At 35.0% G+C, this 11,573-nt stretch overlaps 1 protein-coding gene across 1 annotated transcript; it reads right to left on the reverse strand.

Annotated features, from left to right (window-relative positions):
* Positions 1–300: 300 nt before the first annotated feature.
* Positions 301–11,315, reverse strand: LOC147862620 (ABC transporter B family member 25, mitochondrial-like). The gene is made up of 20 exons (XM_087321600.1): positions 10,535–11,315; positions 9,960–10,205; positions 9,405–9,570; positions 9,174–9,235; positions 7,384–7,427; positions 7,196–7,298; positions 7,017–7,124; positions 6,126–6,209; positions 5,974–6,034; positions 5,659–5,804; positions 4,365–4,481; positions 4,187–4,276; positions 3,778–3,862; positions 3,082–3,137; positions 2,917–2,997; positions 2,755–2,820; positions 2,562–2,654; positions 2,385–2,449; positions 1,002–1,137; positions 301–790 (listed from the first exon to the last, which is right to left on the reverse strand). The coding sequence occupies exons 1-20, from the start codon at positions 10,811–10,813 to the stop codon at positions 656–658; spliced, it is 2,223 nt and encodes a 740-aa protein (XP_087177726.1). The 5' UTR covers positions 10,814–11,315; the 3' UTR covers positions 301–655.
* Between the last annotated feature and the right edge of the window lie 258 nt (positions 11,316–11,573).

An 11,573-nucleotide genomic window follows, 5' to 3' on the forward strand; every position in this document is an offset into this window, starting at 1 on the left:
AGATAATTGTCCGTTTTAGTGACAATATATTGTTGTACTCACTAACACTAATCAAAGTCTTCTTTTTTGCGAAAAAACACTAATCAAACTCTAATGAATGATCAAACTTCTACAAGAAAAATGTATTTTGACGTATATATGCAAAGAGACAACACTACAGCAGGAGACATAAAGAAGGTAGTTTGACATTTACAGTAACAAACATACTTTGCCTCCGACTGATTAATGGCTCAAGACAAATAGTCCAGTTGATACGTATAAACATGAATTCTATGTAAGGAGCACATTATTGAGAAATAGAGTCAAAACAAGATCAATGATCTAAGATAGGTCCTGATTATATGTCCGATGAATGCGTTGCTCGGAGATTATAAACATAAAAGAGACAAAGGAATGGAGCAAATGGGTAATGTGCTTAATACAAAGAACATTTGGTATTTTATTCTATGAGATACCTTGTAAGGAGAGAACCTTTTATCATCCTTTTCATGTTAAAGAGAAGAGACATCATATGATGCATTTACACAGACTAGAAACATCAATTCCAAATCTTAGTGGGCATTAGTTTGTATTCAGAGGCTTCTTTTTGTAAAAATCTACTCCCACTTGGCTTTAAATACGATAGATTTGAGTGTTGTAATTCTTCATGATGATACTATGAAGAAATGGCAGTGACATTCTCATTCTCAAATGTCTGCTGATACCATAATTGCGCGTATCGACCATTTTTTGATAGAAGTACGTCATGTGGTCCTTGTTCCATGACGACCCCATTTTCAAGAACAATTATCTGTGAAGAATAAGACAAATAAGAACCTCAAGCATTTATTCATAACAACAACCCTAGTCTAAATGCTTTATCTACAGTAAGAAAGACCAGTAAATCAATTGTTTTGAATTCTTATTTAGAAAACATGCAATTTTGCAACTTGGAAGTACTTAAATAAGAACCCAATATGATTTAACATTATATTACAATACATATTTTTGCATTAACCAACCTCATCACATTGCAATGCTGTCGTCAACCGATGTGCAATGAAGATGGCAGTTCGTTGCTGCGTTACAGACCTTAACGTGGAGAGTATCTCTGCCTCCGTGGTGCTGTCTAGAGCACTTGTAGCCTCATCACAAACCCTAATAACATATACAAGCAACGATCATTACAGTAATTCAGGACACAAAAAAATGACTATGCATTGAGCAGTTCACAATCCTTATGCAAAGAAATTACACAAGCAAGTTAAATTAATCGAAAAATTGCTTTTGTGGTACTATCCAGCAACAATGATTGGATTATCCGACAAACATACACAGGTTTTGAAGACTAAGATATATCCATTTCAAAAACAGTGAAACCATGTTTCTCTACAATAAGATATGTCCTACCCATATAATAGAAGAAAATGACATTATACTCATTGAAAAATGAGGATTATGCTAGGAAGAACTAGTTTATCCATAAAAAGATTGTGTAAGAACACAAATCCAGTATACTGATGGGTTTGAACACGTGTTGTTGCATCATTGAACACAAAGGTAGTTAAACCTGCTAGCAACTGAATTGGGCATAATGGTCTTACCAAAGATTGTGTTGTTGCATCACCAGATTCAGTTACATCATCAATCAGGTAGTCACATAGGTTGGCAACTTGATAACAAAGAGCAGTTTGGTCATTATTTCCATGATTAGAAACCATGGAAGAAGTAATCTCTCATTTAATCTCACTTTATGGACTCTAAGGACTATTTTTACATTTCCACCTTTCATTATTGGGAAACCCAGTGATGCATATCCCTACACTAGCACTATATGTTCCAATAACCTTACACCTAGGAAATGGGCTGGATTCACGGGGAATGTTGTATTTTCATTGTTGATAGAATTGGTAAGACTACATATACTCAAATATATTGAGCCCAGAAATGGATATGGACCCATTCAGGTAGTCCTAACATATATGTTTTTTCATGTGTGTATAAACATGGATTTTGCTTTCTTTCAAGAAATTCGGATATGCCTGTAACAAGTAACTAGGCTTTCTTTCTAAATGCATCAGAAAGAATCAAAGAGAGGGTCATTGGAGAAAGAGTTCAAACTAAAAGGATTAATAAAGGGTTTCCTTCCATAAAGGATAGATGGCTGAAATTCATCAGAGAAAATAATCGTGAAATTCATCAGAGAATGGCTGAAATGAAAGAGTGAATAAAACATGATTGCACAATTGACTTAACCCTACTATCAATCAATACATGCAAGTACAAATACATACCAGGAATTCCATGAATAAAACATGTGCATCTGTCGATGACAAACGACAACAAAAAGGGAATTCTTTATAAGAAGAATAAAATGACAATAAAAAAGAAAAGGTGTTGTGTACATTATTGGTGAGCCCTTCAAAAATGCCCTAGCCAATGCCACACGCTGCTTTTCTCCACCACTGAGCTGTGAGTACACAACAAAAATTAATTTTGTATTATCAGTTCATGGTGAAAAATCCCTTTTCTAAATTTCCTAAGATATGAAATACTTGGACTGGGCAAGCAGCAACAGATACCTTCAGGCCCCGTTCCCCTACTTGAGTATCATAGCCCTTAGGGAACGATAAAATCACATTATGAATAGCTGCCATTTTCGCTGCTTCATAAACCTATAAAGAAGAATATATAAATTAAACTTCAGAAACATAAAGAGAGCATTCATAACATTAAATCGACATGTGATCTGCATGGTCTGAATGCAAAAAATACCTCTTCTTCAGTGGCCGATAATCTCCCATATCGTATATTGTAAAATATAGTGTCGTTGAAGAGCACCTACATAAAATGTAACGAAGTTGAAAAAAAGGCGTGTAAATCATGTCACACTGATGCACTTAATAATTCTTCTTTTCAAGATATTCAATGAATTACTGTATCCTGAGGAACAACTGCAATGGAGCGTCTTAAACTTTCCAAAGTCACTTCGTTAATGTCTTGATTGTCTAATTTTATCTGCAAGGTCATGTGGTTGCGATTAAGGGAAGATAGAAAAAGGTAGCAGATGCGACAAAAAACGGTATGCACAGAAGGACTTACAGTTCCAGATTGGCAATCATACAACCGATATAGAAGCCTCAAAATTGTAGATTTCCCTGAAGATGTATGACACATGGAAATAAGGATAAGTTATAATATATGCTTCCTACCTCAGATCCAAAAGTGAATATTTTAAGGGATTTGAATCTTGCATAATACATACATTTGGGATTCTAAACACTTGAGATTTCTGAAGCTTCTAGTATTATAACAGACAATCACTGCATCAATATGGTTTTAGGATTTGTTGGCAGCATGGAACTTGGCAAGGCAATATGCAATGACTTAGCAAAGATAATCAATTGCGATTTTGTGAGACAAAAAGATAGGAATCTAATTACTCTCAAGATCTAGGCAGGTTAGATTATCTGTGTTTCAGATTTTGAGAACTTGTCTGCTTGCAGGGATAGTGCCAAGTGCTAGAAGGAACCAATTTTCCCTGGCCTACCAATTCATTATTACCATGAGAACATAGAGTAAATTCCTTCTTTCTAACCTAGCAATTAATTTATTACCATGAGAAAATGTGAACGCTTTGCTTCGATGTACATGTCTATCCAGGTCCTCCAAAATATTTCATTGACGTAAGAGGCAGTTTAAGCTTATACATTCCTACTTTATTCTAAAATTTCAGCAAGAAATCTATGTTTATAGTTATCCCTACTATGAATTGATTGATGTTAGTTGGGTGATTACCACTACCACTGGTTCCAACAACAGCTAGACTTTTACCACCAGGTATCTCAAAAGTTGTCCCATTCAAGATCGGTCTCCCCTTAATGTACCTAGTTTTCACAGTAAATACTGCATGCATCAAATGATGGTTTGAATTCAATCAGAGTTCATAAGAAAAATGATGGTAAAACGTAAAACCAACCACATGGTGGAGCCCATTTTTATAATCTAACATATTATTAAATTGTTTTCGAATATTTTACACTTTCATCTCTATTATATACTCCATCTATCCTATGCACAATTACAATAACCATCAGCTAACATCAAAACCTTTAAAGGTATGGGAATTAACTAGCACAACAATAAGCTCTACCAAAATCACAATGTTTGAATTTGAATGATAAGACAAAACAGGTCAAAAGAATAGGTACCCAAACTGCACATTCTCAAATTTGATAGACCCAGCATGCAACTCCAGAGGCTTAGCATTGATATTATCCACCACCTTTGGTTTGAACTATAAACGCAGAAAATATTAGAGAATAAATTGTGATTAAATTTCATGGATATTTGAACATTGTGTTCTAGAATAAAACGGTGCATACCTCAAGCAATGAGAATAATGCCTGCATATCAATCAGGCTTTGTTTGGTTTCTCTGTATACTGTCCCCAGAAAGTTGAGAGGCAAAGAAAGTTGAAATAGAAGTCCATTAACCATCACCTAATAGAAAAGGCACATACTCTATGAAACAAAATGCTAGATCTCCCAGAAAGTATTTTGTTGTAAAATATGCTACCGAATTCAAATTTCAATCATAAAACCTCAAAAGGCTAAAACAAACTCAGTAGCAATGCCAACAAACTCTACACTCTTGCAATGAGAAATATTTCATCCACAGTGGATTAGAGGAGAGATATTACCTTAAAACGTAGTAGATTTATCATTTTGAATACCATTTCAAGATAATTTTCTGCTGTTCTTCACCACCATTTACATGCTCCACAATCAATACGTGAAACTACTAATTCTCAGTGTCATAAAGGTGCATTACGTCATACACTACATTATATTTTCTCTAACCTAAAAAGAGAAATCAGCAAAAGTTTTCTTTGTCAAATATGTAAGATGCCAGGTTTGCCACTGGAGTTACAGATGATAACAGCCATTTAGGATATGCTATAGTCATAAAGAGACATATCTGTGTCATTCTATTTTAAATGCATTGCTTGGTTGAATATCAAGTCAATCACATGTGGACCCTGAAATATGAATGATTAGCGATGGGCACGGTTCGGTTTTGGTTCGGTTCAGTTTCAAGGCAAGAAACCGAACCGTTTATATAAAACAAAAATCAAACCAAACCGTTTATGAACTCTCAAGTATTGAAACCAAACCATTTAAGGAAAAGTAAACCAAACCATTTAAACCGAAACCGTTTAGGGAAAAGTTGAAACCAAACTGAACCATTTAATAAAATATTTAAACCTAACTATTTAAGTCAAACTAATTAAACATTTAAATAAACAAAAATACATAAAATTAAATAAGCATTTAAGTTAAATTTATTAAATCAATAAAAGAAACTTTAATTGAATCATTAAATTAAATAAACATTTAAGTTTAATTAATTAATCAATAAAAAATCATTAATTAAACCATTAAATTAATAAACTATTAAGGTTAAAAAAAAGTTAACCAAAAACCTATAAACCTATAAATCCAAGTTTTAGAACCGAACCATTTATCAAAAATACAAACCAAACCATTATTTTTTTTTGGAACCAATAAACCGTTAAACCATGGCTTAACGGTTCAGTTCGGTTTGAGCCGAAACCGTGCCCATTGCTATGAATGATATAAAAATCTTGAAATGTGCTTTGCCCTACACCAGACTTACCAAATCACCAATTGTCATTGAACCATCCATGATGCCCTTTGCACACATTACCATTGCTGCAGACAAAGCTGCACTAAAAATACAGTTCTGACCAAAGTTCAAAAATGATAGGCTGCTTTGAGTTTTCAATGCAGCACCTTCATACTCTGTCACAATACAAAAAGAGCAGCATGAAAAACATAATTACCAAATTAATTATACCAGCTATATGGCGTCCCTTTGTCATTGATCTTAAACATTAGCTTTATCATGATTGTATACCAAACGCAACCTCCTTAGCAGTAAATCGACCATTCGAAAGAAAGAACAACTTACTCTTCAAAAATGAATCATATTTCTCTGCCTCATGGGCTTCATTGTTAAAGAACTTTACAGTCTGCAATTAAAGAATGCATGACATTACCCACGTCAAAATTAAGTACTTCAAGAAATTATCCTTAAATAGTGTTAAGGTGAGTATACGTTACCTCATAATTGATCAGAGAATCAATTGCCAAGGAACTAGCAGCATTTTCAGCCTTGTTCATTGTCTGTCTGAATTTTGTTCGCCACTGCAATTTACAGTTCCAATTTTACAACGAAAGAAGGCCAGCACATATTAATAGTACAGTTTCTATCACGATTCAAAAAAGCACTCAAATAAGGAAAGGTATAATATATTATGTGTGTGTGTGGAAGCAAAACCGGTTTAAAACTTAATTATCTTCATGACTCCATCAGGACTTCAGGAAAGACCACTGTCAAACACATCTTGACGGGAATGATAAGTAGATTATCCAACCTATTTTCATTATAACAGGAAGCAGCCATTTCTTTAATTGATTCTTGATTATGGACAAAGTTCAAATTCCTAGAGTTGGTACCCATATGCCCAAAGCTATAACTGTAGTCTTCAACTATCTGACCACTCTCTTTATTGGATAATACACCAGAAGATGGTCGAGGTTCAAAGATGATCCATAAATTGTGTTCGTCCAGACAAAAATGTCAATGACAAAGCACAAAACTAAATAACAAGAATACTAAGCAGCAAAGGTGAGCATGCAGGCAGCCATAATTTAGTTTTGCCACCATGAAGATCTGGTGAAAAGTCCATTGATATGAACACCCAAACGGGATACATTGTTCTTCTTGCTTTTTTCAAATGCCACTAGCAACTAACGTTAAAATCATTACCATTAATATAATTTCTTCCCAGTGCAATTTAAGTAACCTAATTGTTTCTTACTATTACTAGGATTAAAAAAAACAAAGTACCTGTTTGTCATGTCTTAAGCTTGCAATTGCAATCTCTTACTTGCATACAGAAGTAAAAATTAATGTGCTACACCATACGTCTGTGTGTCAAAGGTACTCACTTGTGTTATACTGAAAGTGAATACTGTATAAGCTCCAACAGTCAAAGTTGTAACCCAAGCAAATGGTGCTCCAAATTTATAGGCCAGTATGCCTGCTACCATAGAAATCTGGAAGCTAAAAGTTCAGTTGAATCCTAGTACGTCTTTATTTTCCAAACAATACATAATAATCAATCTACCTCCAAGAGAGTGGGAAATATGTTGAAGACCATTGAAGTTAATATGAAATTAATTCCACGTGTTCCTCGGTCAATAGTTCGATGCAGGGCACCTGTTTGCCGGCTGTGGCATACTTCATTTATGGTTATTATGAGACAACACCATGCAGAATAAAGTTCCAAATGGTTACATGTTGCTTACAGTTTACCTCAAATGAAATGTCAGATCCAAGTTGTGCAAATGCAAAAATACCTGTGGAAATCACACATGTGTCAGAATTAATATTCGTTTAGTGTGACCCTTATTATGCCTTTACTCTTTACAATCAAGCAAGATTATACGTTTGCATTCCCCAACACATTCAAGAAATTTTTCAGCCTTTTTCTGTTGAGATAATGATCTACAAACATGCATACATCCTGCAGATAGCATGCTGTGGAACCTTAATACATCGCAAATCTTCCTGCAGATGACATACTGGTCCCATATAACTCCAATCTAGGTTTTTATGCAAGCTTTCCAGCAGGACATTATTGCACAGCTCTTCTGAGTCACAATTAGGACAACTACAAGACAATGATGATGCCATGAAAAACAATTTTAAAGGCGGGGCAAAGAATGTAGGAGACCATATTAGCAACAATTTTCAAGCCAATTCCCAAGGTAACATAATTTGCTGTGATATGTACCCAGCTTTTCACATCACTTGATTTTGTAGGCTGAAACAATATACTACATATAAATCTATACAAAAAATTAAGTGGCACCATTGTACCTTCCTGAAGATTGGATATTGACTCCATAGAAGTCAAGAAATTATAAGGCTATTATTGTTGATGCAGTGTGATAAGAGTACATTTATGTAATTATCTAAAGAATGAGCTCAATAACTTTAACCAAGACTCCAAGTGGATGGGTGTCAAAAACAACAGGAAATCGTTCGGTAAGGTAGGAGTTGAGGAGGCTGCTGCTTGGTTGATTTCACGAGCCTTGCATTATAACAAAAGCCAAACTTATATAACCATAAGAGTAAAAGTGTCCAGAGGATAAAATGGTTTATATGGGGCTTTTCAAATCACCCAAGATTAGTCAACATTTGTTCTCTACATTAATGAGCTGGGTTGCACTGCATAAGGTGGAGATGACAACAGCCACACTAGGAAATACATGGATTTCCATCCAACTAGGATACCCACCATACAAGGAGGTTGCCACTCAGCAAGGTGATGAATAACTCTAAACACACAGTACCTAGGAGGTTTCCTCATAACACTATGCTAACATACATGGTTTGTTACAGTACAGACTATAACAGAACCCACAAGTTCCATAGATCCCCCAAATAACAGAACCCACAAATTATCAAAGTCATTAAGAGGCAATGACACACTAGACGTTACCAAAGCAAGACTGGAAAGACCATAGGGAACTAAAGACCAAAATACTACAGAGCAGATATTCCTACTATTGAGTTGCTGGTGTAGTCTTTCTGTTCGATATTCATTTTTAGTCTACCCTCTGAGTCCAAACGTGTGTACAGATCGCCATTTTGATGCAATGGTGTTAGATATTTTAATATTAGAAAAAAAAAAATGCGAAGTGTCACTCGAGGCTTGCCATAATGGGGTTTTCCATGAGAACAGGGAAAAGAACAATCTCAACATTTCCTCACAGGCTTTTATTTTAAGAGTGAGCTTCACCTTCCAGAAATATGGACTTCGGACAAAAACTTCTTGAGGGGATATTATTAGTAAAAACCCAGCACATCTAGTATAAGGTATTTTATTTGTAAGCTAAACCCTAAACCTTAAATGATTTTTTCAAGCTTTTTGATTTGGTTAAAGTAATGTGAAAGTCTTTTCGAATGTATATATAAAAGAGAAAAAAAAAGGAAGTAATAATTTCCTGATAATACCACATCCACAAGATGACATGTTTAATTTTCACAGTAAATATTCTCATATCAAGATTATAATAAAAGAACATGATTAATCTTACCTTCCTTGCAATGATCCGGATGGTATCCTGCGATATTTTTGCGAATACAGAATTTCGAAGCTCTATTAAAACAAAGGGAGAACTTGATAAATCAATTTCCATGATACTATATTTGAAGGTGTACTAGTAAAAGTATTCAAGGAAATCAAGTATAAAATGCTCACTGAAAACATAAAAAATCACCAGAAAATGTAGAAAAAATAATGTAAGTTACAAGCTGTCAAAATTTACCATTACAGGCTGCGGCACCAGCTCGAGTTAGGCCATATGCTAAAAGCAAAACCACGGGAGTTCCCAAGCCAACAATAGCCATGGAGTTCGTTGCCACCATTTCAGGAGTCATGCTGAGAGCATCGACCGCGTACTTGAACAAAAACGGTACTTGCACATTCAACACCTAAAGTGAAAAGTCATGCTGGAATTTATGAAGTTGTTCCTCTAAATGAGAAATTATATATATATACATTTCTAGTTGTTATTATCACAATTTGCTTTTTATTTCTGTAAAACTATGTCTCACTAACATATAAATGGTTCATACTTTTACTGGATTTGTTCAATCCAAATCCTAGATATCTTAAAATTTGGATGTTTGCGAAATTTTCAAATAAGCTATTTAAGATAAACCAAACGTCAAATATATTCCTTTTCCCAGTAGAAACAGATATTTATATTTTAACATGCTTTTGTAGAGTTTTCGATATTGTTTCTTCTGGATGCTCTTAGTTCACAGAAAGTATTTAATTTTGACGGAGAGAAGCTTTTGTAATTATTAGTATTCTATACCTTTGAACCAATTAGAAGACCAAGCGAAGCAAACAATCGCAATCTAAACTCTGTATTATCTCTGGGCCATAAGTAAGCACCCAAATTTTGTAGTATTCGCAGATCTGCCACCGAGCTTTCTTGAGTATCATGGGGCTTGCCAATCTCTCCTCCTTTTGAGGAATGGCTTGCAGGAGTTGCACCTCCAATAGCCTTGCTCTCCACCGACAAAAACCTAACCTTCCGAACCCTATCTATGTTAGACTCCTGTAAAATGACAGATTGCAACTTATTGTATTGAAAGTACACTATGCGCAGTGATAACGGGGGGAAATTACGAATCAAATAAAATTGAATCCTCACAGCATTAACCATATTTTACTCTCAATTTGCTACTTCATCAAGATGGAATCGAACTTATGAAAACGGTTTACATTTCCAATTTGATTTATGATGTAGTAAGAATGACACCAAAGTTAATGGCACAAGTATGTACAACATTGTCTATATATGACCTAATTGTAACTGTGTGCATTCAATGCTATACTATGCAACAAATAAGTCAAATTTCCAAGTGAAGAGATCAGAATAGAGACCGTGCCAAGTAATGAAGCTAATCCAGAGGAATTCTGGTTGCTAAATGATAGTCTTCTTCTTCCATCGAGGATATTTTGCTGACCAGGAGTCACAGGGTTAACTTCTCTTGGGATCCATGATAAATGCTTACAAGAAGAGTGATAATTTCTCAACAATGGTAATCGACAATCCAACTCAAATTCTTTCGAAGATCTAGATGAAACCAAAAACGTGGATTTTTTCAACAGAACTTTTCTGATATGTCTGGATTGTAGGAAAGCCCTGTGTATACCGCCCATTGTAGAATACACAATCACTCTAAAGGCATCATCGACTCATCGAAAACACTGATATGATCTTAGGGTTCAATGTATTATATATGTATACTATATACATATGAGATGAAATATCTCATACTGAGAATTGAGAGTTTTTTCTTCCAGTTAAATACAGCACTATCTCCCCTGTTTCTTCATTCGTTGCACTAGAGAGAAGCATTAATTTTCCACTCTTACTTCTTCGTAAGATCTTCTTTCGACAGAGTGAAATGAAATTAATGTCGGCAGATGTGACCAAGAAGAACTACTTGTTAAGATTCATTGCTTTCTAACAGAGCGTGAGGATTTTGTTGGAGGAAAAACTGATCTAGACCTGCAATAACTCGTTTCAAAAATGTCGGAAACGAAGCACTCACTGTCTTGATTCATAGTAAGAAAAAGGGAGACCCACGAAGAGAGATCGTGTGGTGGGGTCTGCGTCTCTGTCTCTGTCTCCGTCTCTGTTTCTCTCCCTCTCTCTCTCTCTCTCTGGAAAAGGAGGCTTTTTATGTATGTCATCACAACATTCATTGAATGTCGACACATATTTAAAACCCTAACAAAAATCTTCATCTCAATTTTGACCCTCGCATATGTGAGTCTCAAAGAGAGAGAGAGATTTAAGAAATATGTTTGAAGTACATACCAGAGAAGTGAGAAATTTGAGTTTTGAACCCAAGACTTAGTTTAGTGCTTATAGTGTAGCACCTTAAGTGATATGTACATATTTTTGAAGTACCAA

This window comes from Azolla caroliniana, unplaced genomic scaffold (assembly GCF_043228905.1).
Source record: "Azolla caroliniana isolate FFs.n. ecotype wild unplaced genomic scaffold, voAzoCaro1.0.p SCAF_6, whole genome shotgun sequence".
NCBI classification, from domain to species: Eukaryota; Viridiplantae; Streptophyta; class Polypodiopsida; order Salviniales; family Salviniaceae; genus Azolla; species Azolla caroliniana.

Coding starts and splice junctions, on each gene's coding strand:
- LOC147862620 (XM_087321600.1), bottom strand. CDS start 10,813: ATGGGCGGTATACACAGGGCTTTCCTACAATCCAGACATATCAGAAAA. Junction 9,571..9,959: donor GTCTTCTAATTGGTTCAAAG/GTATAGAATACT, acceptor TTTTCACTTTAG/GTGTTGAATGTGCAAGTACC. Junction 2,998..3,081: donor ATGATTGCCAATCTGGAACT/GTAAGTCCTTCT, acceptor ATGACCTTGCAG/ATAAAATTAGACAATCAAGA.